Source organism: Equus przewalskii, chromosome 1, assembly GCF_037783145.1.
Source record: "Equus przewalskii isolate Varuska chromosome 1, EquPr2, whole genome shotgun sequence".
NCBI classification, from domain to species: Eukaryota; Metazoa; Chordata; class Mammalia; order Perissodactyla; family Equidae; genus Equus; species Equus przewalskii.
This window is the reverse complement of record NC_091831.1, coordinates 119,038,846-119,066,014: the sequence shown is the minus strand read 5'-3', so window position 1 is coordinate 119,066,014 and position 27,169 is coordinate 119,038,846. Positions and strand designations below refer to the sequence as shown.

The following is a 27,169-nucleotide window of genomic DNA, read 5'->3' as shown; positions in this document are numbered from 1 at the left end:
TTTCTCTGAGGCAGCCCTGAGTAAGCCTTGAAATTGTCACAAAGGCCTCCTGCCTATCAGGAGGAGGAGTTCAGAGCTCCCTGAGGAGGAAGTAGAAGGCTGGATCAGTGGGTGGGGGTCAGTTTGGCCCAGACGGCTCCTGCAGGCAAGGGCAGGGGCAGAGCACAGAAGGCCCCACCTCAGCTCTCATCAATAGAGACTGGCAGCTGATTGAGTAGCCTCACAGAACACAAGGGGACCAGTGGCCTGTGGATGCTGAAGAATGAAGAAGGCAGGGAAGCATACCCAACGTGCTTTCTCCTGCTGCTTTCCCTTTGCCCAATGCCTGTCCTCCATTTGGTGTGCTGTCCTGGTACTCTAAGTTCCTGGTCATCCTTCAAGATTCACCTTGAGTGACTCCTTCTCTGAGAGTCTGTGCTTCCCTGCCTCTAGTTGCATAGTCCCCACTGCTTCCTCAGGGACCTCAGTCCGTAGTTTTCTGTGTCTCTGCTTGTCTCAAGAGCAGAGAAGAGTCCGATTTATCTCTGTATCCTGTGCACTTAAAACATAGAAAAGGCTCAGTAAATATTCAGTATGAAGTGCCGCAGTGATGAGCACTGTGTCTGTGTGGGATGGGGGTGGAGGGTGAGGGGTCGCACGATTACACCAGACCCAGGCTACAGCACAGCAGACACCAAGAACGCGAAGCCAGGGTTCGCGGCAGGATTCCCCCCAGTGGACTACAACTACCAGGAGGCAGAGAAATGGACTACAACTCCCAGAAGGCTGCACGAGCGCGTAGGCTGCCAGAGCCTCTCGTGACGTTGCGTACCAGTAGGCATCACCGGGAGGAGTGACCGAGCTACCGCGATATTTGGGGGCCGCCCCGAGACGCGCCTGGCGCGGGTGAGGAGGCAATGGGGGTCTCCTAGGCTATGTCCTCCTGGCGGGAGGGAGCCTGGAGAATCACTGTTTGCGAGTTTGGGTCAGCCCGACTGTGTGTGTATGTGACGTCACTTTCCGTGGGTTGGGGTGTGTGTGTGTGAGTGACCTGACTTTCCCATGTGTGCCCACGAAGCTGTGCTCGCGACTGTGGGTCGACCGCTGTGTGTGTGTGTGTGTGCGTGTGGTCTGCTCCAGACCGTTTGTGTGTGTGTGGCGGGGGACCTCCCTTTCCTACCTGTGTCCGTGGGGCCGGAGCATTCGGGAGCCCTTCCTTGCTGGAGCCTGAAGCGAGGGATTTGCATCTGTGCGCTGCCATCCCTGCTTTGTGATGCTCTGAGACTGTCCGGTGCTGTTTCATCTCGTATAAAAGGTGGCCCTGTCAATTCCCCACACCTACTGCTTGTCTTTTAAAAACAGAAACCATCAGTCTGCTTCCAAAAAGGAATAGGGGCTCCCCAAAGTACAAACTATGTTTTTAAAGTTGGTAAAATAGAAAAAGGAAAGCCCTGGAGCGCTAGAATTATCCCCTAGATCCGCTGAAATGTGCTAAACGGCATTTAAAAATTAGCGAGGCCAAATTTTGTCAGAGGAAAACTTTGTACTGACCTTTGAAGTATTGGAGGGCTGTGCCAGATGATGGGCAGGAGAGATTCCCAGGTTGGGGAGGTGGTGGGTGTCTTGGGAGCAGGGGTTTTCTACATCTTTCCCAGTGGTTGAGGTGGCAGTACTCAGTCACTCCCTCGCTAGTAGCCGGTGTGTGTGAATATAATATATATATATTCCCAACATGTGGCTGTGAGGAGGGAGGGTGCCTGTTGGGATTACAGGAGCATCAGAGTCAAGCATGTCTGCCTCTGGTTTGAGAGGAGAGCAGTCTTAGCAGAATGCCAAGGCCTTGAGCTCTCCTGAAGAGTTCCTTGCCTTTCCTTGGGGGAAGGGGTTTAAAGTGCCCCTGTGGCCACGAGACTCCTTTTAATGACTTTGAGTTTGGGGGCAGAGTGACACTTTGGGAGGCTACAAGTGGTTCATTATTACTGAGGCAGAGAGTAGACTGTGTTGATGGGTAGGAGATAAGGCCAGAGCAGAAGCCTGGGGCCTGTAGTGAGGGCCTTTGACATCAGGCTAAAGGATTCAAGCTCTTAATGGATCCTGGATCCTGGATCCCTGCTCATCTCCTCACACCCACCCCAGTGCTGGAGTTTGATTCTGCTTTGTCCTAGGCTCCACCCCCCTCCTTCCTGTGTTTCGCTGGGCTCATACCACTTCTGGCGCTTTTTAGCTCCCATTCTCCCCTTGCTCGACACCTGCCCATATTGTGACTGGCAAGTATTCCGAAACGTTTACTTAACTCCACCCTAATTAAACTCATCAGGGAAGATTTACTCATCACAAGCCTGCCACAAGCTGAGGCTCTTTATCTAGCCCTGTCTTTCTAAAGGAGAGAAGCTGCCATTTTTTGGCTGTGGCTTACCTGGGTGGCGGGTGCCCTGGGAGCTTGAGGCTCAGTAATCATAGAACTCTAACCTCTCTGGTTGCCAACTCTTTCTGCTGCACAAGAGTTCCTATGAGTTCAGCAGAGCCCAGGGAAATAACTGAGGTGCTGTCTGCAGCTACCTTGGCTGTGCAAATAGGTGGTTCTAACAGGAACTGGGTAGAGTAACAGACTTCCTAGTTCAGAATTTGATCACTTTTGAAAGTAAACATAGTGAACTCCTGCCAGCTATCACCCTCCATGGGACTGTCTGATTGAAACAATTTGACCTTGCTTTCAAATGTTGGTTAAATTATCCCCTTTCTGTTCCTCAAGTACATATGCCTCCCCACCCACCGACCGTTTTCTAGAAAGGTAAGTAGGCTTTGGCCTTTAGCAATGCTTGCTCAGTAGGCTGAGTAGTAAATCCTGGGCTGTACTATCTACTGTAGGGAAGTAGTTGAAGTTACCAACATGGATTCCTGCCCCAAGTTTAACTGACTGCTTTAAGTAACCTGTTCCTTAAAATGATATCAGCTTGATGTGGAGGAGATTCAGGGGCTGCAGAGGTGAAGTTCAGCTTCTGGTTTTGCAGGAATCTCCTTGTCATAGCGCTAATTGGCTAGGGTGGGGCAGGGTCAAGGTTTGAGATCTGGCAGGTAGGTTTCCCTAGAGAGTCCAGAATGTGCCTCCATCACCAGTGTGGGCGCTGATCAGCATGCTGATTAGTTCTGGGAAGAACCTGGCAATAGGCCCTCTAGACCTTGCCAGTTGCTAACAGGGCTTCCCAGGCCCTGGAATAGACTCAGTTCGGCTCTGGGCAAGCACGGCCCTGGCTGAGGCCCGCATGTAGAGCCGAGATTGAGATCGCTGGCAAATGGAACTTTGGAGGTGTCTTGCTCTAGGGAACTGGCCTGTGCTTAACCCCTGCTGAGAAGGGTCTGGGCCTCTGGGAGACTGAAGTTGGAGTGGGATAATGGACCCCAACATGATCCTCAGCTCATGTGGGTATGTGCCTGAGTCTTAAAGGAAATACTGGGCAAAGAGGCCCTAGGGAACCAAGGGGTCTGTGAAGTGAAAAGGAGGCCTCTGTGAGTGCAGCCACAGAGTTAGCCATTGGGCAATTCACAGGCACTTCCTCCTCGGGGTCTGCCTTGGTGTCCCCTCCCTCTGCTGATTCTGCCCATTTTGAGTGCATCTTCCAGGACCCTCTTGTACAGAGAGCCCTTGCCATTGTCTTTTATGCATTGACTCAGAAGTTTTCTGCTGGAAGGAGCTTCAGAGATCACCTGGTCTTACCTCTGCATTTTTCAGATGAAGAGACAGGTTCAGGGAGGGAAGTACCCTGGGCCAAGGTCACACACCAGGTCAGGAGCACAACCATGGACAGGGTCCAGGGCTCCTGATTCACAGGCCAGGCTTCTGTCCTCTGCCCCATCCTCCTTTAGAGGGTACAGTTTATTATTCATTAAGCAGTTCAGGACCTAGAAGGTGCCTGGCAGTTGGCGATTAGACCTGGTCACAGATTCAGGGAGCTTGTTCGTGGCGGTGGTGATGGTGTTGGGGAAATGGAGAGGGAGAGGCAAGGAAGCTGAGGAACAGATCGAATCAATAATCACCAAAAAGGTGCATCCCAGAGAAGAACCCATCTCAGATGATTTCAGGTGTGACTCTTGTTTTCTCAACTCATCTACAGATTCCCTGAAGGCATTGGCTGTCTTGCACAATTCTTTTGTCCAGGGTTAGATGTAATTGGTCCTCAGAGGTGGTTGCTGATGGAATGAGTACATTTTGCTGGCCCAACCTGCAGAGTGTATATTTTGGTGTGTCCATCAGCCATATTATCATGGACACTCATTCTAGAAATATCTGAGGTCCAGAGGAAGAAACCAAGAAGCTGCTTTCATGGGGTGGCCTCTATCCCCTTTATGCTTGTCTCTTCCTGGGCTTGGATTAGTAGGGTGGTGCCCAGTCTGATCCACAGGGACAGAGACAAGGAGGCAAATCTCTCAGCTCCCTGGAGTACCCAAGCCTCCTTGTTGCCTAGGGTTCTATCTCAGGCATCCCTGAAACCCGTTTTGTCCTACCACTCTTTTCAGTCAGTCAGCCAGCCCAGCCCACTGCAGTAGCTCCTTCCCCTGCCCCCTCCAATCTCTCCACCACCAGGGCCCTCTCCACACTGTCTCCAACACCAGCACCATCTTTCTAAAATGAAAACTCACCTGGCCCTCACCACCCTTGACACTCTGCCCTTGACCTGGTTTTGCAGCCTTACCTCCTGCCCCCCATCACACTTTAGCATCACTACTAAGCTACTCCCAGTTCCCCAAACCTGCCACCCTCCTTCAGGCTGCTTCACTTTTGCAAGATTGCTCCTTTTTGCAAAGTTATTTCCTTCTTTCTCTAGAAAACTTACTTGTCCTTCAGGGCTCAACCTATATGTCATTTTTGTGGTATCTGATATCCTCAGACTGTTATTCCTGGGCAGCCACAGCCCCTGGTTATAGACTTTCCTCACAGCACTGGCCACATTACATTGTAACTGACTTGTGTGTGACGAGGTGTCTGACCTTCTTATCAAACGGTCTGCTCCCAGAGTGGGGACTGCTGACCACTTAGGAATCCCAGCATCTCGTCCAGGGTCTAACACAGGGTTCTCAATAATTTCAGTCAAATGTATGAATGAAATGGGTACACCTTGTTCTGCTTTTAGATCCTAAATCCTGACAGAGCTTTATGGAGCCCAGTCCTTGCAGGCTCCCTGAACTTGAAGCCGCCAGACCCCACATGGAAGCAAGGGCCTCATGTCCAGCTGCTGCACCCTTGGTGGAGAGACAGTTCCATGTTCTTGTGGGTGTCACTGGGAGTGTTGCAGCTCTGAAGTTGCCTCTTCTGGTGTCAAGGCTTTTGGACATTCCTGGCGTGAGTATCCTTACTAGACAAACGTGGCAGCCTCTGATATTAGACAGCTGCTGCTCCTGGGGCCAGCCCATTTTTGAGTAGTGCACAGGCTTTTCTTTTTCTTAATCGTAGTGTTTGTGGAAGCCCTCTGTGTGCTTTGGTATGTGGGGGACACAGGAGACAGAGACCAGTGTGACAGTATAACCAGGAGCTAGATTAGATAGTGTGGACAGAGTGTGAAGGGAGATTGGGAAAGGAACACCCTGGTAAATAGAGGGTTTGTGTTCCCATATGTTGACCCTGAGATTCCCTAAGGTCTTGGTGTGGGAAGAGGGCTGGCTGGAGAAATGTAGCAAGTTCTCAGTATTCCCTTGCTACCGTGGGCTCACCACCCCTGCTTTGACTCCATCTTGAACACGGCAGCTCTAGTCTCCCTCCTTGTTAGACACCGTGGCTGTCCTCTCAGTCCAAAAGCACGGGAACCTCAGGGACTCCCTGTTGCCCACAGCTCTGGTTTCAGACTTTTCTCTTCAGGTGTTCAGAGATGCCCATGGGCCACCACAGTGTATTTGGGGTGGAGGGTTTAGCCCCCTGTCCTTGGCCAGACCACCTCAACTTTGATCAGTTGTGTTTATTGGGGTTCTGGTGCAGATTCTTTTGCAGGAAAAGTTCAAGCCTTTAAACAATGTGAAAGCCAGCAGGTGATAACCCCACTTCTTCGTCTGGTATCCAGAGCCCTTCACTCGTCTGTCGATCTGCCACTGCCCCATGCTCCACCCTGATGGCCTTTGCTTGGCCGGGCCCCTGCCAGGCTGCACTGTCCTCCCTGCTTCTCTCGGCCTTTGCAAGTTCTGCACACACAGTTCGTGCAAAAGCCTTCCCGACCTGCCTCAGCCAATGCGGTCTTGCTGCCTTCCTTTTAAAACTCACTTGGTGTATTAAAGAAAAACCGGAGCTGGACAGTGAAGTGGTAAAAACAGATTTTATTCAGAAAAACTATTGCAATAAAGGAAAAGATGCTTCCATATAGATAGAATTGAGTTTAATTCCGAATACAGGGAGAAGTGGGGATTTATAGCCAGGAGCACATAGGGGTCAGCGGATGAAAAATTCCAGAGGGAACATCACGGGTCGGGGGATTCTGGCTAAACCGTCCTGGCAGGATTCCTGCTGAAGGCAGGCCAGGTGATCAGACACTATCTGGGGAGTGCTGGGGGATGAGGAGTCTGATGAGATATCCAGCCTGATCAGATATTGAGGGTGGGGGATTCTGGTTAAATTGACTTAGCAGAAATTGCTCTTGAGGACAAGGTTCAAGGAGAGGCCTTGTTGACAAAGTGTCTCAGAGGAGCCTGACTAGAGTTTGGTCAAGGAGAGAATCTTGACCAAGATGTAGAAGCATGGGTTGCCTTCGACACTGCTTGTGTTGTCGGACGCTGGTTTTGTGGGGTGTTGTTAAGTTGCTGGGACTCAGGCGGTGCTTTTTCCTTGCTTTTTTCTGCACAGCACCCAACACAGGGTAGCACAGGTGGATGTTCCCAGCATGTCCAGCAGGGGGCAGTGCTCACTTGCAGATGACCATGTCGAGACTACAGGCAGAGGCGGGAAATCTTTCATTTTTTTACTTTCTACAAACTTCTACCCAGAAAGTCACCCCCTCACCCTACCCCCCAGGCTAGGACAAGCAGTGAAGCAGGCAGCCAGGGATGCCAGCCAGACCAGCAGGGTAAAGGGAGGAGAGTCTCCTGGCTGCTCTGAGGCTAGGCACTGGTGCTGCTGGGGCAGTAGCGCCTGGGGCCTACCACCCCTCATGTGCCCAGAACCGTTGGTAGCAGCTGGCCAGCTGGAGCCGTGAGGGCGGGAGGCCTGGAAGGGGTTGCGGCAGGGACAGCCTTGGCCAGTGCCCCCTGGGGAGGGAGGGAGCCAGGCAGTTCCCTTTTCCCATAGCCCCAGAGCAAGTGAATTTCCGGACTGTGGGTGGTGGGGGCAGGGAGTCCTATCCCAGGAAACAGATGGGCAGCCTCAGAGCGGAGGGAAATGGCAACTCCACCACTTCCTGCCGTCCCACGCAGCCAGCATTATAGGGATGTGAGGAAAGGGTTGCCTGAAGGAGGGAGGCTCTGCAGCCCGCCCCAGGCCTTTTAGCCCCCCTCTTGCAGGGACAGGCCATGTCTGGAACAGGACTTGGCTCTCCCTCCCTGGCTGCAGTTGAACCCTAAAGTCAGGCAGCCACAGGGCACTGACCTGGAGCAGAGGACTCCCTGACTTAGCCTCTGGGAGCCTGCCTTTCTCGTTTTTAAAATAAGTATGATTACTGCCACCCATCACCTCAGGCTCTTGTTAAGGCTGGGGGCAGGGGACACAGATGAAACAGTTTGTTGTCTTGTACCAACAACTGGGTGCAGCACCTGGCATACGGAAGCACTTAATGGTATTTATTTCCTGTCGTTCACCCTCTCCTTTCCCCTTGTTGTCATGTCCTTTGGGCCAGCCACGTGGTGTGAGGTGTTGAGTTGGCGAGACAGCCCCTGTGGAAAGAGCCATGGAGCCACAGTCCAACTGCTCGTGTGGAGGGGCCCGCATCCTTCTCACTTCTCATCCTGCAGGGAGGCAGTTCACCAAAGAACTGGGTTTCCTCGGTAGGGTCATTGTGAGTTTGGTAACCAAGAGGGATCCCTGGATTGCCTTGTGTTGGCCCTGAGGCAGTGGCCTTTCCTCACATTCCCTGATGGTACTGATCTCCCTGTTGCTGCCTTTCTGGCTTACCCTTAGGAGCAGTCTTTGTTCTCTAGAACAGTCATTCTCAGCTCTTTGCCTGCTAAGTCATGGGTTCACATGCTCAGCGCTTTCCGGAGCTCCCTTAGGCATACTGAATTTTGGCTAGCAAACAAGCAGCTGGGGTGTGGGCTGCAGGGAGCTAGGTGATTCTGCAGACCTGGCTCAGAACTAATCGTGGTTCACCAGTGTGTCTGGGCATCCCAGGAGAGCCACTGACCTAGAGCCAGACCAGGGGACTGTGAGGGGGTGATGGAGAGGGGTGGATTTGGCTTCATGCTGCACATAGCAGTTGGGGAGAGTGGCCAACAACAAAGAAATCTTGGAGCTTTTATGTGAGGTGGGGGGAGTTGGACCTCAGGGGCCAGCCCTACCTCAAGAGAGGTAGCCGAGCATAGAGGATTTCTCATGCTGGGATTCTGGGCAAGTCAGTTCTTTATGGCCTCAGTTTTCTTATCTGTGCAATGAAGTGGGGGGTGGGTACTCACATGAGCCATCTCTGAGGCCTCTTTTGGCACTAGTGGTGGAAGATCCTAGATGTGAGGGCAAAAAGGACCAGGACCTGAAGGCAGCCTGGGAGAAGGTCCTGGGGTGCAGGAGCTTCAGGGCATTTTGCAGTGCCGTGACTGTCTTGTAATTGGGTAGCAGTTACAACAGAGCTGTCAGCTCAGTTTCTGCCCTTTGGTTGGCACCCTTCTCACTTGGGAGGAGAAGACAGACACTGCTCTAGCTATTGCCAGAGCAGGTGGCAGCAGGCCTGAGAGCCAGAAGGGGATTTCCAAAGGTGGAGAAAATCTCCCACTCAGGAGGTTGCCAGGCCCTGGGCTTAGAGAAGGATAAGATTCTAGAATGCCTGTCGGGACGTTCAGGGCTGTCATGGGTGAGGGAAAGAGGGCCCCACTCAAACGCAGTAGGAAATAAATTTTGTTTTTCTAGAGGACCATTTGGCAATATCTAGAGAAATCAGAAGTGTTCACAGCCCTTGATTCACCCATAGCATTGAACCCTGTAGGGTACAAAAGTCACCATATGTACCAGGATGTTCATTATAGCATTATTCATCATTTCAAAACAAAGCTGGAAACAAACAAACGTCCAACAATAGAGAAGCTGTGGTGCAGTTGTGGTCCAGCCTCTCAATGGATTATGAGGCAGTGGTTCAGAAGAATGGATGGATCTCTGTGTGCTGATGTGGGACAATCGTTAAGATAGAAGTGAAATGAGCAAGGCGCAGGAGTCAGTAAACCGTAGCCCACAGGCCAGACCTAGTCTCGTTGCCTGTGTTTGTATGGCCTGCAAGCTAAGGATTGTTTTTACGTTTTTAAGTGGTTAAGAAGAATCAAAAGAAGAATATTTTGTGACACATAAAATTACACGAAATTCAAATTTCAGTGTCCGTAATGTTTAATTGAAACACGACCACACTCACTCATTTAAGTACTACCCGTGCAGTCTTGCTACTACGGAGTTGAGTAGTTGTGACAAAGCCTAAAATAGCACCTGGCCCTTTATAGAAAAAGTTTGCCAACTACTGGTATATGGTATGATTCCTTTTGTCTGTTCACATATCTGAGTTACTGCCTGCAATTCTCCCTGGAGGCAGTTACCCTTGTGGAGAGATGGGGGCAGGAAAGGAGCTTGCATTTTTCATTTTGTATCATTCTATTCAATTTTAACTTTTTAACCTCTGTGTCTATTTATTCTATTATTAAAGTTGGTGGGGCTTTTGGTGGGGATATTATGGAACATTCTGTGTAACTTTGTGCTTTTTTTTTTTTTTTTTTTTTTTAAATGCTCACCGAGGAAAGGAGAGCAGGAGAAACAAGGGCTGGTTTGAGGTTTTCCTTTCTTTCTGGGCCGGGGCTGCCCACCTGCTCTGTGTTCCTGCTGTAGAAACTGGTCTTTTCAACTGTAGTGCTTTGAGGCATTTATTTGGGCCTCTGCTGGCTTGGCTGGCCCCTTCCTTCCCTGGCCTGCTCTTCCAGGGAGTGACCTCTGCAGGCCATTGGTCAGAGGGAGCCAGCCCTGGACTGAGGGGTCCTGTATTGTAGGGTCCCTCCCTGACAGCCCAGAACAGTGTCTCCATGGAGGGCCTCTGCAGTCTGCCTGTCTAGTTCCATCTAGAGAATTTTCTCTAGCTGGGGAAGGGCACAGAGGGATGGGCGGCTTGGTGCTGCTTGAATGGCAGGAAGGGCTGATGTGACCAGAATACCAGCTCCCCTAGGAGGCCCGTTTGGAGGCAGATGAGAGAACGACTTCCCCTACAGAGCCTGGTGGGAAAGGGCAAGGGTCACAACAGGGCTAGATGGCTCATCCAATTCAGAGAGAGCTGGATGGGCCCCTGGAGGCCGTATAGTCTAAATGGCTCATGGCTCAAAAGGGAAAACCAGGGCCAGAGAGGAAGAGGAATTCACCCAAGGTCCCCCAGCCCTTGAGTTGGCAGAACTGGCACTCGAGGCCAGGTTTCTTGACTCCCATCAGCAGGTGAACTTGAGGAGCTCAGATCTGGAGCATGGGCATTCTCTGCTCAAGCAAACGAAAGCTGTGAGGATCAGAATCCCCAGGAAATTGTGGACTCTTACCTGGTCTGCCTTGCTTTATGGTCAAGGGTCATATATACCTCACCTACTTGTTAGACTGAGACCTTACTGAGGGCAAAGTTCATGTCTTACCAGCTCTGGCCCCCGTGCATATAGTCCGCTCAGTAAGTGTTTGCAGAGTCGAGACATCATTTGGAGGCATTGGGACACCCACTCAGCCTACCAGAACTCCCTCAGGGATTCGTTAATGAGGCCACCTCCTCCACAGCTCCCTGCCCCACGTGCTGACTGCCCTGGGCACCAAGAGTCCTTACCCCCATGTTCAGCTTTGTGTCAGCTTCTTGGCTGGCCCCCAGGCCCTGGGCACTGCCAGTGTCAACACCAATGTCAGGGGCCTCTGCTGCATGTGCCAGCCCAGAGGCCTGAGCCACCAAATCTCTGGGTTCCTTGCCTTGTGGCAAGTTGAGTCATGGTTGGTGCTTCCTCTTTAGAATCTTCATCAGTCTCCTGTGGAGCCATCATCACACGCCCTAGTAGAAACACTTGCTCTTTTCTGGCCACTCAGCTGGGGGTTTCAGCTGGGGCTTTTCTTTATTTGTATATACCAGAGCTGTGCTATCTAATACAGTAGCCACTAGCCACATTCAAATTTAAATTTAAATAATTAAAATTAAATAAAACCAAAAATTCAATTCATTGGTCACACCAGCCACACCTCAAGTGCTCAATAGTTGTGTGTGGCTAGTGGCTGCCATACTAGACCACACAGGTATGACATATTTCTATCACTGCAGAGAGTTCTATTGGATATTTCTCTAGAGTAGTGGTTCTCAACTGGGGCCGTTTTGCCTCTCAGGGCACATTGGACAATGTCCAGAGACACTTTTGGTTGTCATAATGTGGGGAGGGGGTGCAGGTCTCATGGTTATAGTGGGTAGAGGCCAGAGGGGTTGGAGGTGGAAATTCAGGCCATGGGATTTGTCTCATCCTGTGGGTGTGAAAGTGCTTCTCTACAGGTCCCGTTGATAATCTGCCCCAGAAGCAGCCTGGGTCAGACTAAAAGTAGAAGTGGAGGTATCACCCCAAATTGTGTTTGCATTTCCCCCCCGACTCTCCAGGAGCTCCAGATGGGATTGCTGATGTATCTTCAGAGAAAAGGAAACCAGACTTGCTAACTGATTTCAGGAAGGAATCTCTATAAATGCCAGGCAAAATGCAGGCAGCTTATATAACAGGGTCTGGCTAAGCCTTGATCACATCACTCAAAGAGGTTCAGGTTAAACATATTAGATATAAAAACTGTTGGCAGGAGTCTCGCCAGGGGACCAAGCACAGAGCTGCCTCTCAGGAACTCTGTAGTGTGTGGGAGATTGTTTATGCCCAGCCCTGCTTCTACCAGCACCCAGGAGGGTGTGAGAAAAAGCCAAGAAGGGCTCTTGCCCTCGGGAGTTTTCGGCCCCACTAGGGCTCCTTAGCATTTGCTGGGGGAAAGGTCAGGGTGAATGAGTAAATAGTCTGAGTTATTTAGTATGTCAGAAGGTAGCACAACATAGTGTGTGTGTGTGTGTGTGTATAATGTATGCAAACCCAGGGCCCAGACCTTGGCTCCCAGGACCTTTTGGCATAGTGAATGAAAATGAAAGAACAAAGCCCGTAGGGCTGATGAATCAGATCAAGTGACATCCCTCTAAAACCAGAAAAACTGGCCTGGGCCTGCCAGACAGCACTGGGGTCAGGGTCACTGCTAAGGAGAGGTGGCTGCTTCATCAGGGTCAGGGGAGGGGCATCAGGAAGGATGGCTCATCACATACTCTTTACATTACTCTTTAGGTAAAGACATTGACCCCAGGAAGCGCCCTAACAATGACTAACCTGGGAGAGAAGCCAGAGAGGGATGGCTGAGAGACTGGGGGAGGAGCTTTGAGGGAAGATCTCAAGCAGGGGCTAGTGCCCAGGGTTGGAGGCCTACCTGGACCCCTGGTGGGAACTCCCCAGGGGCCAGGGGAGGCAGTATGAAGGCTGTGAGACCATGAGGTGGATGTAGAAGGAAAGAAAAGGTAGAGCTGGGAGGGAGGAGGGAGCCTCTGAACAGGGCTATTACCAAACTGGCAATGTTTCTGAAGGCTGGCCCTGGGCACAGTCCTCACTTTGAAAACTGGCAGGCAGTTTAGGAGTTGAGGAGAGTAGGGGAACTAGCTCTTCAGGAAGCAGCTTCTAAATTTCAGAATAGAGAGAGGATGAACTGGGACATTCTTAAGTGGTTGGGAAGCTCTTAGAAATGAAGGAAAGCAATCCCTATGAGGAACAGAAGGCAGTGACCGGAGCTGATATGGCTACCTGGGAAGCCCTCTGTTGAAGGAAATTGGAGAGCAGTTAAATGGAAAGGAGGACTTGTAACCACAGAGGAAGGTAGAATATGGTTAGAGGCACCAGGGTGAGCTGAAGCTTGCCGTGAAACTCAGGATGACCAAGGGGCTGTTACATACTTTGGAAAAAGAACAATGAAAACATGCTTTGTCCTGGAGGCCAATGGTGTAACATTAGGAGGGGACAGAAAGAAGTGGGAGGGACTCTTGAGTCCCATTTTGTTTTCGTTTTTTCTTTTGAGCTTGAAAAAGTAGGACAAATGGTGGTAGAAGGGACTTGAAGTTGGGTGATTCATGTCCTGCCCTGGGCACGTTCTGTCTTGGGGTACTGAGGTTGTGTTTGGTGACCTACAGGATGTATGGGAAACAGCAGAGGGGCTGGAGGCTGGAGATGACTAGTGTCCATTTATCCAAAAGGCAAAGGAGATGGGCTCCACAAATTACTGTAGACCAGGCTTGCAAGCACTTAGAAAATGATGTCACTGGGGCTTGATTGGGAACAAGGCATACCAATTTTAGTTTAGTTTTTGGATATTAGACAAAGTATTTTAGATTTAGGTGAGGCCTTTGATGGAATCTTAGGACACCCCCCTGGACTACCTGGTGATGTTGTCAGTGTGTTTATAACTGGTGAAAGATCCTACTTGGAAAGGGTTCATTCTTGATTCTTTCCCACCTGCCACATCCAGCCTGTGGACCTCATGGGGAGGCTCTGCTCATGACCTTGTTCTGTTCATGATTTGGATTCATGTCTCAGGGTGCTGGGTGAGAACAAGCCAGGAAGAACAGGATTGACATCTCAGGAGCTCTCTGTAGACCAAGCAAACAGGGACCAACTCCTGGAAAGGTAGAATTTACCAGGGAAGTGTGAGGGACTGCATTTGGGACCAGAAAGTAACTGGGCAGGTACAGTTGGGGCTTGTAGCTTAGTAGCAACATGGATGAGAAGAACCCTTTTGAGTTTTTGCTGACTGCAAACCCTATGTATAATATCAGCAGGAGAATGTGGCTTCCAGAAGAGTTGATGTGGGCTCAGGCTCCATTGACAGACACTCAGTGGGCCAGGGACTTGGTACTCAGGTGCCCTGAGCCTAAGGGTACAACACCTTCTTAGACCCCTAAAGGCAGAAGCGATGGCTCCCACCTCTGAGTTCTTCAGTTCTGGGAAATTTCTTTTCATTTCTTTCATAATTTTCTCCTCTCTGTTTTTCTGTCCTCTCTTTCTGGAACTCATTATTAGTCAGATTTATTTCTCCAGGGCTGGGTTCTATGAAGGGAGGGCTTTTTACCAAGGCTTGTTCAGGGCTGTCCTAGAGGGGATCCCTCTAGGACAAACTCAGTGGGAGTTTGGTTTAAATGACCTTTAAAAAGGTCCCTGAGGGCCAGCCCTGGTGGCCTGGTGGTTCAGTTCAGCATGCTGCACTTTGGTGGCCTGGGTTCATTCTTGGGTGTGGACTTACACTGCTCTGTTAGTGGCCATGCTGTGCTGGTGGCCCATATACTAAAAAATAGAGGATGTTAGCTTAGGGCAAATCTTCCTTAGGAAAAAAAAAAGAAAAGGTCTCTGAGATTTTATGTAACTTCTGGGGATGGTAGATTCTAAGGAAGAGTGAGAGGGAGAATGGACAGGTTCAGGAGCTCTCCAGTAGAGCTGGGAACGCCAGACCATCTGCAGTTCTTCTGCAGTCTGCCTCTCTGAGATTTCTACTCCCTTGTCCCAGCTTTGCTCTTGGGTGCAGAGTAGAACACTGTCCTACACAAGGCAGGAAACAAATGAGCAGAGTGGGACTTGGTGAGATGATAGGGAGGGGCAGGGACTAGGTTGAATTATCATGGGTTTGCCCCATCCAAGGGCATCCAAAGAGGCGCCATTACTCAATGCCACCAAGTCATTATCAAGTGGGAATGTGGGCCCAGCAGTGCCAGAGCTTACAGTTTTTCAAGAGAAGCCAAGAAATTGGATTTCCTCTGTGAAATCTCCTGATTTGTATGTATTGGCTCAAAAATGTGTGTAACCCCGTGCAGGCCAAATGGCACTTCTGCAGGCTGGATCTGGCCCAGACACTGCCACCCACGACCCTTGCCCTGGTTAGTCAATGATTGTGTCCTTGTCACTCTGGACTCTTCTCCCTCCTAGATAAATGTCCCCCAAAGGTGTGATTTCCTAGACCCTTCCCCTCCCAGCCACTTCTTCTGGGACCCTCTACTCTGCCAGCTTGTTAGTCTGACCTCTCATTTTACAAATGAAAGCAACCCTTCTAGAGCCATTCACACTACTGGGTACTGTTTCTCACAGCCATTTATTCGTTAAGCACCTTAATCATCCTTCTTGTTTGTATTATTAATTTATCTAGTAAATGACCAATGTGAAGGTAAACTTCATTCTTGCCCCTGAGTGTAGGGCACACAGGTTTGGTTTTCCTGGAGCTTGTCTGCAGCTGGAGCCCATGAGGCCTTGTTCCTAGAAGTACGTGAAGGGATTCTGCCTGCTTTCTTGCTATGATGTGAGTGCAGACACGACGTGCAGGGCTCCAGCTCCCCAGTGCCTTGGCCTGCAGTGGGCAGGGCTGAAGCGTGACCCAGAACTCAGGCCCTCTGCCCTCCTCAGGGTGGCTCCTCATGCCTGCCATGGCCTCTGTGGCCCTCTTGCCTTGGGTTCCCTTCCCATCACCTGCCTGCATCTGTCTCTCGTCTCACTCTGCCTGAGCAGCGGGAGCCTGCAGCTTTATATGCACTGGGCAGTTGTTGACTCATTCCTCAGCAGGCCCTCAAAAGGGAAGTGAAACGGCTGCACCTGGGGGGCCTGACCTTTGGGTGACAGCGGAAGTAGCTATGCAGACATGTGGCTCACTGCTGCAAAGGGTGAGCCACAACTAGGCTGTGAAGAAAGCCCTTGCCTGGTCTGGCCCTGTGTGGCCTCTAGCCCGGCGGCTCTGGTAACAGTTTTTCTTTCCCTCCCTCCCCCCGCCTCCACTTTTTCTTGGTGACAGCTGGAAGTAGCAGTAGTGACAACTGAGAGAGCCAAACATTTCTACACTCCCCAGGATGTTCCTGTCACCCTCTACAGCGATGCTGATGAATGGGAGGTTAGTGTTGGGGGCCCCTAGGGCTGAGTCCGATTGCGTTTCTACCAACAGGACAGGACTGTCCTCCCTGCAGCCTCTAGTCCTGGTGGTGGGAGCAGATAGGCCAGGCTCAAGTCAGTGGTCAGGGCCCTCTGGGCAGAGGTGATGAGAAAAACATCTGTCTAGCTTCTGGCCTGTGGGAGGCCTGCTGCTCCTCCCACCCCAGGCGAAGCTCAGCTTTGGCCCTGTGCCTGAGGTTGAGTGTCCTTGTACTTATCTGGGCTGATGAAACCACAGAGGAGCTCTGTTCCCACCACCCTTGTCCACGTGGCTCCCAGTGTCAGGGCTGTCCAGAACGCCTCACTTCCCACGGCCACTGGGCTCTGCATCTGCTCTCCCGCAGAGGGGCGGGCATGGGCCGATTCACCAGACATCGAGTGTGGGCCTCACAGGGGTGCCCTGCCAGGCATTTTTAAACATTCTCAGCCTAGAACATTTCTGGCTGGCTTGTCTTCCTCGCCCCACCCCCTCCATTTCTCACCGCTCCAGAGCCCTTCCACTGGCTTAGACAATCCAAGCATCCGCCTCAAGCAGACAGGCCAGGAGTTCCCTGCCAGATGTCAGTTCTCTTGAAAACCAAACCATAAAGGGAATAGCTTGGAGAGACAAGGGGCGTTTGTTTCCTCAGGCCTGGTTTCTCTCAGGCTGTTGGCTCCACAGTCAATGCTCACCAGCTTAGCTGTGAGAGGCAACTGCAAGTGGATTGATGCAGGGTCACCCTCGGGTTCCTGACTTAGTGTACCTGGCCTGCGTTGGCCCTCCACCTCCCCCTTCCTCCTTCTACACTGAAAGAGTGGCTGGCCCAGTGACCCCCTTCCCTTCTCTCTCCCAGATGTGGAAACGCCGATCTGATCCAGTTCTCCACATTGACCTGCGGAAGTGGGCAGATCTGATGCTGGTGGCCCCTCTTGATGCCAATACTCTGGGGAAGGTGGCTAGTGGCATCTGTGACAACTTGCTTGTGAGTGACTCCTTGTGCCCTCCTCCCTCCCTCGGCCTCACTCGCAGTTTGCTAAAGTACAGACTGCCTTTGTACAAGGTTCTCACCTTGGAATTCTTTTATAGTGGGGCTGGTTTGCTTAGAACACAGTCGCCCTGGACCGCCCCCACCCCGACCTTGGTCTCACCTACGCTCTGGCAAGTGGGCAGAAGACCTGGTCCTGATGGAGTGACTTGACTTGTGGATACTCTCTGAGGGTGTCTGCCTCTCACCTGCCACACAACGCTCAGCTCCTCCTCCGTTGTCCTTCATTCATGGGTTGCCCTTGACGTGCTCTTCTATTGGTCTCCCTACCCAGCCCCATTGCCTGCCCTCTCATCAGAATCTGCATATCCACATGGACAATCTGATAAGAGTATTTACTTCCTCATGGATCCCTCAGGCTCACTTATCTCTCCTGTAGCATTAGCCACAAGGCTGAGATGCGGTTTTCCTGTATATTATGGAAAGCTTAGAGGGGAAGAGAGGAGAAAGACAAAGTGAGAGGTGCAAGCTGATGGATGTGGAAGAGAGGAACAGAAGTCCAGCTGTACAAAGTAGGGATTGTCTTAGGCCTAAGGGACCTCTAGGGAGCTGTTGTCCTTAAAGAACCTTTGTTTATATGATCATCCTGGGAAGGTTTAAGCATGATCTCTCTTCTCTCTCCCTCTCCCTCTCGCCCCTCTTCCCTCATTCATTGAGCTTTTACCTACCCTAAACCAGGCCCCAGGCAGAGGGACACACAAGACACACAGTCTGGAAGGGGAGGGTTTTTGGTCACCCATGCAGGTGAGAAGGGAATGTGCTCTGGTTTGTGGTACAGTCTTAAATGACCCCAGTTGACAATGGAGTCACCACCTTGCACAGAGCTGGGCATATAGTAGGCATTCAATAAATACTTATTATGTGTATGAGGTAATTAGTAATTTGACTTTGGCAAACAACCAGGAGTTTTTCAGAGTTTTATATGGTGAAGAAGTGAATAGCAAAGCGGGGTCATGATTTTTGGAGGTCAGATAAGAGGTTAGTCTCCTCGTATGTTTATTGATGGGTGCTTAAGGTACTTCTTGAAGAGTCTCCTGGTGATTTAAGCATCGTTTGAGTAAGAGCACAGGTGACCAGGAGGAGAGCAACACCCAGATTGTGTGGTCAGGAGCAGGGTAGGGAGTGCAGAGAAGGGCAAGCCTTGGGGCAGTGTTACCAAGAAGGCTTCCCCGTGGAGCTGGTACCAGGCTGACAGGGCAGCTGGAACAGGTGAGGCTCCTGGCCGCTGTTGCCTAAGAGGGTCAGAGTTGTGTGTAACAGTACCATCTCACCAAACCTCCAGGCTTCCCACTGGCTGGTCAGCAGCCAGCTGATGTGGCGAAGCACACTGACCTCTAGGAGGTGACGCCTGGCCTGGAACGGCTCTCTGAGGGCTCCTTCCTTCTCGAAAGCTCTGCTTCCCTTTTTTCTTCAAAGCTGCCATCCTTCCATGAAATCTTTGGGGTTCCCTCCTCTTGAGTCGGCTGAGCAGTGGGGTATGTTCCCAAGACCAGGCCCTAGGCCATTTGCCTCAAAGGGTTTCACTTGAAAGCACAAATATTTCAAGGAATTGCAAATCTTATAAAGTTTAATCTGTCATCATCTTTGGTTTGTGGCTCTGTCCTCTCTCAAAACATGCTTATATCCCTGAAAAGAAGCTCACCCTGCTGCCTCCCTCTTTCTGATCTTTCCCTCTCCAGTGTCCAGAACTTGAGGTGCAGTTAGAGCAGCATGCTAGGTATGAACCTGTGCACCCAGCCTCTGGGACCTTGGCCTAGGTGATGTGCATCTCCACTGCCCTCTGCCCACTCGGGCCCTGCCCCTTCTTTGTGCCAAATAGCCAAGCAGATCCAGAAAGAGGAGGTGACTTCCCTGGGTCATAGTCTAGTTGGGAGCTGGTCTCCTCACAGGGATCCAGGCCTTTTCTCCGCAAAGCAGATTCCCAGGGCCAGAGCCTGAGGTGCTGAACACCACATTGGCTAAACAGAAGTGACCATGGGAACTGGTGCCTCCTCTCATCCCTCCTGCTGCTGGACGGTTCGGAAGAGCTGTGGTTTGTCTAGGAAGTGCTGAGCTGAGGTGGGAAGAGCTAGAGAGGTATAGAACATGGATGTGTTGGGTTTCTGCTCTAATTGGTGTGCTTTGCTTTGAGGACACTTGGAAACCCCAACCCAGCCCCCACCCCACCCCGCACGTAGTCCAGGGGCTCTTCTAGGTACGCTCATGACTTCTACAGAAGCAGCAGGTGGCACAGGACCAAGAGGAAGCATGACTGAAACCATCCACTCATAGCCTGGTTGCCAAATTAGGAGGCCTTGTGGGAAATAAACGCTGGTGTCTGAAACTACGCAAGCAGCCAGATCCTGAGGCTGTGTGCTGTCTCGCTTCCTTCCTGTCCCCAGGAGAGGGCAAGGGCACCAAGGGGAGGCATTGGCCCTAGCCTGTTTGTGGCATTGTTCTCTGGACTCCCCCATCATTTCCTAGACCGGCTCCACGTCAGGGAAGGGGTGTGCCAGCTACTGTCTCCCTGAGAGGCCTACGGCCCAGGAGGAGGTGCTGGAGCAGTTAGAGCACGGGGGAGCTCACTCCTGTGGACCCCAGAGTTTATTTCTCCCCATGGCAGCCCCTGGCCCAGGGAGTCTATGCCTGTGATCATAACAGGGGCTACTGTTTCTGGAGGCTGTATTTTGTGCCAGGCCCTGTGAGACGAGCTTTAAGCATTTTTACCCTCTGTCCTCATGACCACCCAGTGAGCAGGAGCTTTTGCAGAGAGAAAGCTGAGGCTCCAAGCATTAAATAACTTGTCCAAGTTCTCACAGCCAGTAATAGTAGATAGCACAGCCGGGATTTGAACCCCAGTCTATGTGATTTCACAGCCCACAGCACTAAGGACTCTGTGAGCTGGTCAGTCCCTTTCACAGCTGCCTTGGTCTGTGACTCAGTGGATGACCTGAAAATTAGGAGGTAGTGAGGCTGCACGGTGTGGTGGAGGATCACATGGGTGGTGTGCAAAGCCTCAAGCCCCAGATGATTGTCTCTGTGTGAGCTTGGATAACTGCTTACCTCCAGGGAGTGCAGCTTACAGGGTCGCAGCGAGGGTTCATGGGATAATATATGCAAGAGGGTTTTTGTCATGCGTAAGATGTTATTTTCATTGCCAAGCTTTAATTGGCCTCAAAGTAGAGCCAGTATCAGGGCAGATGGGCCCCACCTGATGAGCATTCTGGTCCTTAGCTTTGTGAGGATCTGCAAAGCCTGCTTTCTGCTCTCCAGGGTTGCTTCTCTGTGAGGTGTGGCCCACTGTGAAGAAGCCTTATGCTTGGGCACAAGGAGACCTTTCTGCACAGGACGGAAGGTCTGCTTGGAGGTGGCTGGGCCATTGTGCGCATTGGTGGAGCATCTTCTCTGTATAGGGCTCCATGCAAGAGCCTTGGGAAGGTGGAGAGGGGCCAGGAGACACATCCCTACCTCCTGAGGGACATGAGACAGCTCCCTGCAGATAGCAGTCATCCCGAGCCCATGGCTGGCTACGGCCCAGAGGACGGTGCATAGGATTTGGAAGGGCTGGGGAGGGGTGGCAAGCAAAGCAGCAGACCCACCTATTCCCTACCTCTGGCCCTTCTTCACAGACCTGTGTCATCCGGGCCTGGGACCGCAGCAAGCCTCTGCTCTTCTGCCCAGCGATGAACACCGCCATGTGGGAGCACCCCATCACTGCTCAGCAGGTGGGCCAGCTCAAGGCCTTCGGCTATGTTGAGATTCCCTGTGTGGCCAAGAAGCTGGTGTGTGGAGACCAAGGTGGGCATCTGGTCAGGCTCAAAGCCTGTTCTCACAGCCCAGGGCTGCGGAAGGGCTCAGCTTTGGAGTCGGCTCTGGGTTCAGATCCTAGCCTATTGTGACCTCGGGCAAAACCATTTACCTCCGATATTATCTTTCTCATCTGGGAAATAGAAGTCCTAATTCCTCCCTCTTAGAGGTGTTAGGATTAAATGAGATAGTGTATGTAAAGTGCCTGGTATCATCCCTGGCACACAGCCCATATACAGTTCATGACGGCTACTATAAGTATTCCTGGGGTCTGTCCTGGGGGTGTCTCTGAGGGGAATTGATGGGTCTGGCTCAGGCTGAGACGGTCCTGGCCTTCTCAGGCACTGGGCTCTGGGTGGAGCACTGAGCACTGGGGAAGTACTGAGCAGGGTCGGGGAGGGATGATCCCCTGCCTCAGTCTGCAGGGCCACAGCAGAACTTTGCTCCTAGGTCTGGGGGCCATGGCTGAGGTGGGCACCATTGTGGACAAAGTGAAAGAGATTCTCTCCCTGCACGGTGGCTTCCAGCAGAGTTGAACCCAGGATTTCTGTCGTGTGTGTCCCTCTGCACTCAGCGTGTTTTCAGGCCAAGTTGGTGAAGAAGATGGATGTTGGCAAAATATGATGAAGAGTCCTGCATTTGCTGAGTAGGGGTCCAGCCTGGGCCTGCTCTGGAGCCTCCCGAGGGGTCTGACTTGCCCCAGGTTAAACTAGACCAAAGGCCCAGGTCTCAATTCCTTCCCACTTAGAAGACACTCACTTTCTGGAGCCCCTCCCCACCTTGTCCTGGGATGGGCATAGCAAGCAAGAGGAGCAAGCTGCTGTATTGTCCCTGTGCTCTGGGAGAGGGACCGAGGAGTGACTGAAAAACCTTGATTCTACATTGTGCCCAAGAGCTGCTTTTAGAAACAGCCAAAGCTGGAGATCCCCAGCATGGTGGGCCCCTGGCCAGGCCTTTGGAGCTTCAGCTCCTTGGTAGGGTGCCCAAGTACCATGCAGAGTCAGGGAAGCCTGTGAGTTGGCAAGTCCCTGAGATTCCCCAGAGACCATGCTGTGAGATCAGGGGTACTGGAGAATAAAGTGACCATTTAGGAGACTCTGTCCTTCCTTTATAGCCCCTCTGTGGTCTCAGAGATTGGAGGCATTGCTAGGTATGGCTGGGGAAGGGTCTGGGCTGATGACTGACTGGCACTCCTTAGTCCCCATGTCATGTGGTGGTTAAGGCCAAAGGACTCTGAAGCCAGACAGCCCCTAGTTCAAGTCCCAGCTCTGCCACATACTAGCAGTGAGACCTTGGCTCAGAGCTCAGCCTTTCAGACCCTCACTTTCCTCATATGTGTTATCATCCAACTCTCATGGAGTGTTGAAAGGATTAACACCCCACTGAGTGCCTCGATGTCAAATAAACAGAAGTTAAAGCTAGATATGTATACATACCAGTGAGCTTTCTCAACATTTACTGAAATAGACTGTCTCATTTTAGGAAAAATAAAATCCTGACCCTAGTTGATGTGGCCTTTATGCAAGTGATAGGTGCCCAGCCAGCAAGGTTGGAATCTGCCCTAGAACCCAGGCCCCTTGCTTCCTGGTGTTGTCCTCAGCAGCTTTGCTGTGCCTGAGATGGGGCCTGGGTGTCTGTCTCTCCCCTCCCCCCATGTGAACTGGGGAAGTAGATTCCAGAGAGACACGTGCTCTGCCCTAGAAACCCTCCACTGCCCTGCCTTTGACCCAGTTGCTGTTTGGTGGCTGCGGTGGGGAGGGGCTTCTTTGCTTGTTTGGTGCTGAGGTTGAAGCTGGCTTCCTGCCCTCCTGCCTTCTGGGCCAGGGGTGAGTGGGCACCCCATGCATACCTGTGGACCACTGAGGGTAGAGGTGCCTTTGAGGGGCACCAGGAAGCCTGCTTGCTGGAACCTAGGTCTCCAGCAGCCTCCAAGAGCCTTTATCTCTACAGCACTTGACTTAATCAAATGATCCTTTGGGATAAAAAGCCTTAGGTCACTAAAGAAAATATAACTAAAATAGTAGCATCAAGAACCAACCTCTTTGGCTGGTTGGGGGTCAGGCATGGGGAGGGCCTGGTAACTGAAATCCAGAGACAATCCCAAAGTTCCATTTAAATGGTTTCCAGCTTCCCTCCTCGTGTCCACATCACCCTTCCTCTCAGCAAACTGCTAGTGAATGGTGAGGCTTTCCAGTGTTCACAGAAAGTGCTACCATTTACTGAGTGTTTATCGTGTGCAAGGCTCTGTGCTGGGCACCTTAGGGAAGACAGTTGCTCGGGAGACCTGCTACAAAATACCTAGTTTAAAAGGCCACAGAGGCAGAGAAGTTCACAGGCCTCTGCCTGGTACCTCTGCAAATGGCTGTGGCGGGACTGAGCCTTGCTGGCTGGAAGGAAAGAGATGTTCCCGAAGACGAGGGTCAGCTGGAGGCCCCATCCCTAGGGGTCTGCCATTCCAGTCCTGCATCCCTGTTGCCCATTTTGAATGGGGGTCTGGATGAATTGTCTGGGGCTGAAGAGCCCAATTGTTCCCTGAGCCAGGCTGGAGCTAAGAGGAGAAGGCAGTTAGTGTCTGAGCAGCATTTACCTGGCCCCATCTGCCAGAGAGGCGCTGAGGTGGGAGTGATAACCATGGCCTTCCCCACCACGAGTCAGAGCTCTTAAAGTTGTCATCTTGGGTAGGAGTGTTTCTCAGAGGAGATGCTAGCTTCTCTGATGATTTTTATAGAATTCTGGAATTTTGACAGAATAGAACATTTGGGTCTGAAATCTGCACTCTTGTTTAGCACCCTGGAGCCTCTTTAGGCTGTTGTGGCTGCTGCTGGGCTAGAGGCAGAAGTCTTCGAGCCCCAGCCCAGCCTCCACACTGGGCTGTCTCCAGCTCTTCCTCCACGCTGCTCATGTGTCCCTCTGCTGCCTCCTCACTGCCTCAGGGTAAGGCCCTGGCTCCTGGGCAGTACACACTTGGCATTTGTGATCTGTCCCTGCCTACCTTTGTAACTCCACCTCTAACCACACACCAACCCTGCAGGGCTCCCTGTCCTCTTGCCCGACTGGACAACCTTGACTGAGCCCTGTTGCTTCTCGCTTCTTGCCTTTGCACATGCTGCCACTTTTACGGGAAGGACGTTCTTCACCTGGCTGACTCCTACTCATGCCTCTGATGTACCTGGGGCCACCTCCTTTGGAAAGCCTTCCCTGGCCAACCCAGGCTGGATTAGGTAGTCCTTGCCCAGGTTCCCATTGTGCCTCCTCTTATTTATTATAACACAGAATTGTAACCATCAGTTTACTTTGTGTCCCCCTAAAATTGGGATCTCCTGGGGGGCAGGAGTTATCCTGTTCCTCACAAAACCTAGCAAGTCATTCCAAGCTCCTTGTACTGACAAAATTTTTAAAAAGTGTGTATGGGGGGGCAGTCCTGCTCATTTCTGAGCAAGACACAACCTGGGAGCCATAAGAGCAAAGACTGATCAATTTGGCTACAGAAAAATAAGCAATTCCACCTAGCAATAGCCCAAAGGGAAGGCCAAAAGACAAACAACAAATGGGAAATTATCTGCAGCTGGTACAACAAAGAGCTGATTCCTCTCATATATAAAGAGCTCCTATACATCGATTAGAAAAAAACTAAGAACACAAAAAAATGAGCAGAGAATAAAAACAGTCCACACACACACACACATACGCAAATGTCGTTGAAACATAAAAAGCTACTAAGCCACATTCATGAGGAGAGCAGTGCAAATCAAACTACACTGAAATGAAAGTTTTCACCTAGGAGATTGGCGAGGTGTGGGGAACTGCACCCTCATACATTGCTGGTGGGAGTGCAAATGGATACAACTTCTTTGGAGAACAATCTAGAAATGTCTTTCAAAATTACATATGCACCCTACCCCTTGACCCAGCAATTCTGCTTGTAGGGTTTGTCCCACAAATACACTCATGTATGTGACATGTCTGAACAAGGCTATTCGTTGCGGCATTGTATATGGTAGTAAAAGACTGGAAACACCCTCACTGTCTCACAGTAAGGAGTTGATTAAATAAATTAGAGTTGTTCCTACGCTGGAACACTGCATAGCCACAAGACAGTGTGAGGAAGCTCTCTAGGAACTGATATGGGATGATGTCTGAGACACATTGTTAAACAGAAAATGCAAGATGCAGAATAATGTGTATTGCATGCTAGCTTGTGTATAAAAAAAGGGGAGAAAAGGAGGATGTATTCATATTGGCTTGCATATCATCAAATACCTACTGAAAAATAAACAAGAAACCAGTCTACTGTTTGCCTTTTGGCAGGGAAACTGGGTGGTTGAGAAACAAAGGTGGGAGGCCAACTTCATTTTATGTTTTGAGCCAGATGAATACATTATCTACCACAAAAGCAATAATTACATACATTTTTAAAAGGGTTCCTTCTGCCCTTTATCCGGAGGTTCTTAAAAATGACTTGGCAGGGGCATCTGGAGAGTTCCATCAAAGCCTTTGGAGTAGAAACAGGTCTGTTTTTCTTGTCATGAGCTAGTAATGGAAGATGACTTCTGAATACCCCTGGGTGCTCCTTATAAGCCGTTGAGGTCCCTGATCTCAGGGAGCTAATGGTCTTATGGGAATAAGACTCAAGGATTTAAAACAATTAAAAAAATGAAAGAGAAAATCAAAAGCGAGACCATGTAGCACAGACTCTAAGTGCCATCGTTCAGAATTGAGAGGCAGTCAGGGTGGGCTTTTGGAGGGAGCAGAACTGGGGCTGGTGCTTACTGGAAGACCAGCGCAGTTAAAGGTGGGTACCATGGGTGAAGACGCGCTGCCACACACTTGATGTGGGACACCTGGATGGGGACTTAGACTCCATGTGTTAGGGAAGTTGGGAGCTATTCAGCAGGAGAGGCACACGGTGAGTGTGGAGTGTGGTAAAGCTCAGCTGCGTGGTGTATGCAGGACAGATTGGAAAACTGAGAAGCTGGAGTCAGGGAGGAAGCCAGATGCTAAGCCAGGGCAGCCAGGTTGTGCTGAAGGCCTTGGCCACACCCATGGTTCTGGAAGGGGAGGGGTGCAAAAGTTGGGGATGAAGTGAAGGAGAATCAGCATGATTAGCAAGTGTAAAAACCACTATCCTTGTGGCTAGTGGGGGGAATGGGAACTTCATGACCATTGTGTGCCTGCCTGTTGGTGCAAGACTTATTAACAGTCCCTAGTCCCACCCACTAAAAAGAATTTTGCTTTGCTTACCACAGTGTTTTCTCTCAGGATCGCTAAGTCTTCCCTCATGGTTCCCAGGCATTTTGTGGTGTGGAATTAGAGAAAACAGATTGAGATACAGAACTGAGAAGATAGGAGGAAAAAGGAAAGGAGTTTTACTTTTGGGGTTGTTGTGGCAAATTCTGGTAATGGGTGAAGGGGGTGAGGGATTAAAGCACGGAGCAGAGACTCAGTTAACTCCTTAATGACTCCTGAGAGGAGCCTGGCTGGAGGTGTGGCAGCAGAGCTATGCAGGGTGGCCACGAGTTGGGGTACAGTTTGGGGGTTGGCTTAAAAGAGTCTCTGAGCTGCTAAGGGGTACAGGAAGATGAGGGTGGGAAATAAAGGGATTTTGAGGAATGTTGCTGAAGATTGTGACTTGGACACACTTTCATGTTCTTCAAGAGTCCCAAAGAAAGATTGAGGTTCCTTTTAAACTTCTTTGCCAGTGTGTGCTTCTCTGAGTCGACTCTCTGCAGGGTTGAGCCATAGGGAGCCCCAGATTATATTCAGGTTATGTGTATGTGTTGTGTTCCCTACATTGCTAAGAGTTTCTTTGATCTCAATTCACCCTCCTAACAGGACAGCTTCATGATAGAGTCAACTAGTATATTTAATTCCATTTTATAGACGGGAAGGTGAGGGTCCCCCAGCCAGTTTCTCTTTTTTTTGGAGGAAGATTAGCCCTGAGCTAACTGCTGCCAATCCTCCTCTTTTTGCTGAGGAAGGCTAGCCCTGAGCTAACATCCATGCCCGTCTTCCTCTACTTTATATGTGGGACACCTACCACAGCATGGCTTTTGCCAAGTGGTGCCATGTCTGCTCCCGGAGTCCGAACTGGTGAACCCCGGGCCGCCAAGAAGCGGAACATGTGAACTTAACCGCTGTGCCACCGGGCCGGCCCCACAGTTTCTCTTTTTGCCCTACAGCCACCTCCAAACAAGCTGCTGCCCTCATTAGCATTCACTTCCCTGGGATCCGTGGAAACATCCCATCTACCGCATACC

At 51.0% G+C, this 27,169-nt stretch overlaps 1 protein-coding gene across 9 annotated transcripts; it reads left to right on the top strand.

The window, feature by feature from the left end:
* The first annotated feature begins 10 nt into the window (after positions 1 to 10).
* PPCDC (phosphopantothenoylcysteine decarboxylase) lies at positions 11 to 25,200 on the top strand. Of its 9 annotated transcripts, none has more exons than XM_070574853.1 (8): positions 873 to 1,294; positions 2,732 to 2,770; positions 4,022 to 4,059; positions 5,109 to 5,317; positions 15,968 to 16,063; positions 16,935 to 17,063; positions 20,735 to 20,903; positions 21,363 to 25,200. In XM_070574853.1, the coding sequence occupies exons 4-8, from the start codon at positions 5,132 to 5,134 to the stop codon at positions 21,446 to 21,448; spliced, it is 666 nt and encodes a 221-aa protein (XP_070430954.1). In that variant the 5' UTR covers positions 873 to 1,294; positions 2,732 to 2,770; positions 4,022 to 4,059; positions 5,109 to 5,131; the 3' UTR covers positions 21,449 to 25,200. The 9 variants fall into 9 exon arrangements, with proteins under 9 accessions (XP_008520475.1, XP_008520479.1, XP_070430983.1 ...); XM_070574843.1 differs by lacking the exon at positions 873 to 1,294 and adding an exon at positions 2,145 to 2,246 and having other exon boundaries at positions 3,872 to 4,059; XM_070574832.1 differs by having other exon boundaries at positions 868 to 1,294; positions 2,732 to 4,059.
* Positions 25,201 to 27,169: the final 1,969 nt, after the last annotated feature.

Coding starts and splice junctions, on each gene's coding strand:
- PPCDC (XM_008522253.2), top strand. CDS start 5,132: ATGGAGCCCAGTCCTTGCAGGCTCCCTGAACTTGAAGCCGCCAGACCC. Junction 16,064..16,934: donor GCGATGCTGATGAATGGGAG/GTTAGTGTTGGG, acceptor TCTCTCTCCCAG/ATGTGGAAACGCCGATCTGA. Junction 17,064..20,734: donor GCATCTGTGACAACTTGCTT/GTGAGTGACTCC, acceptor CCTTCTTCACAG/ACCTGTGTCATCCGGGCCTG.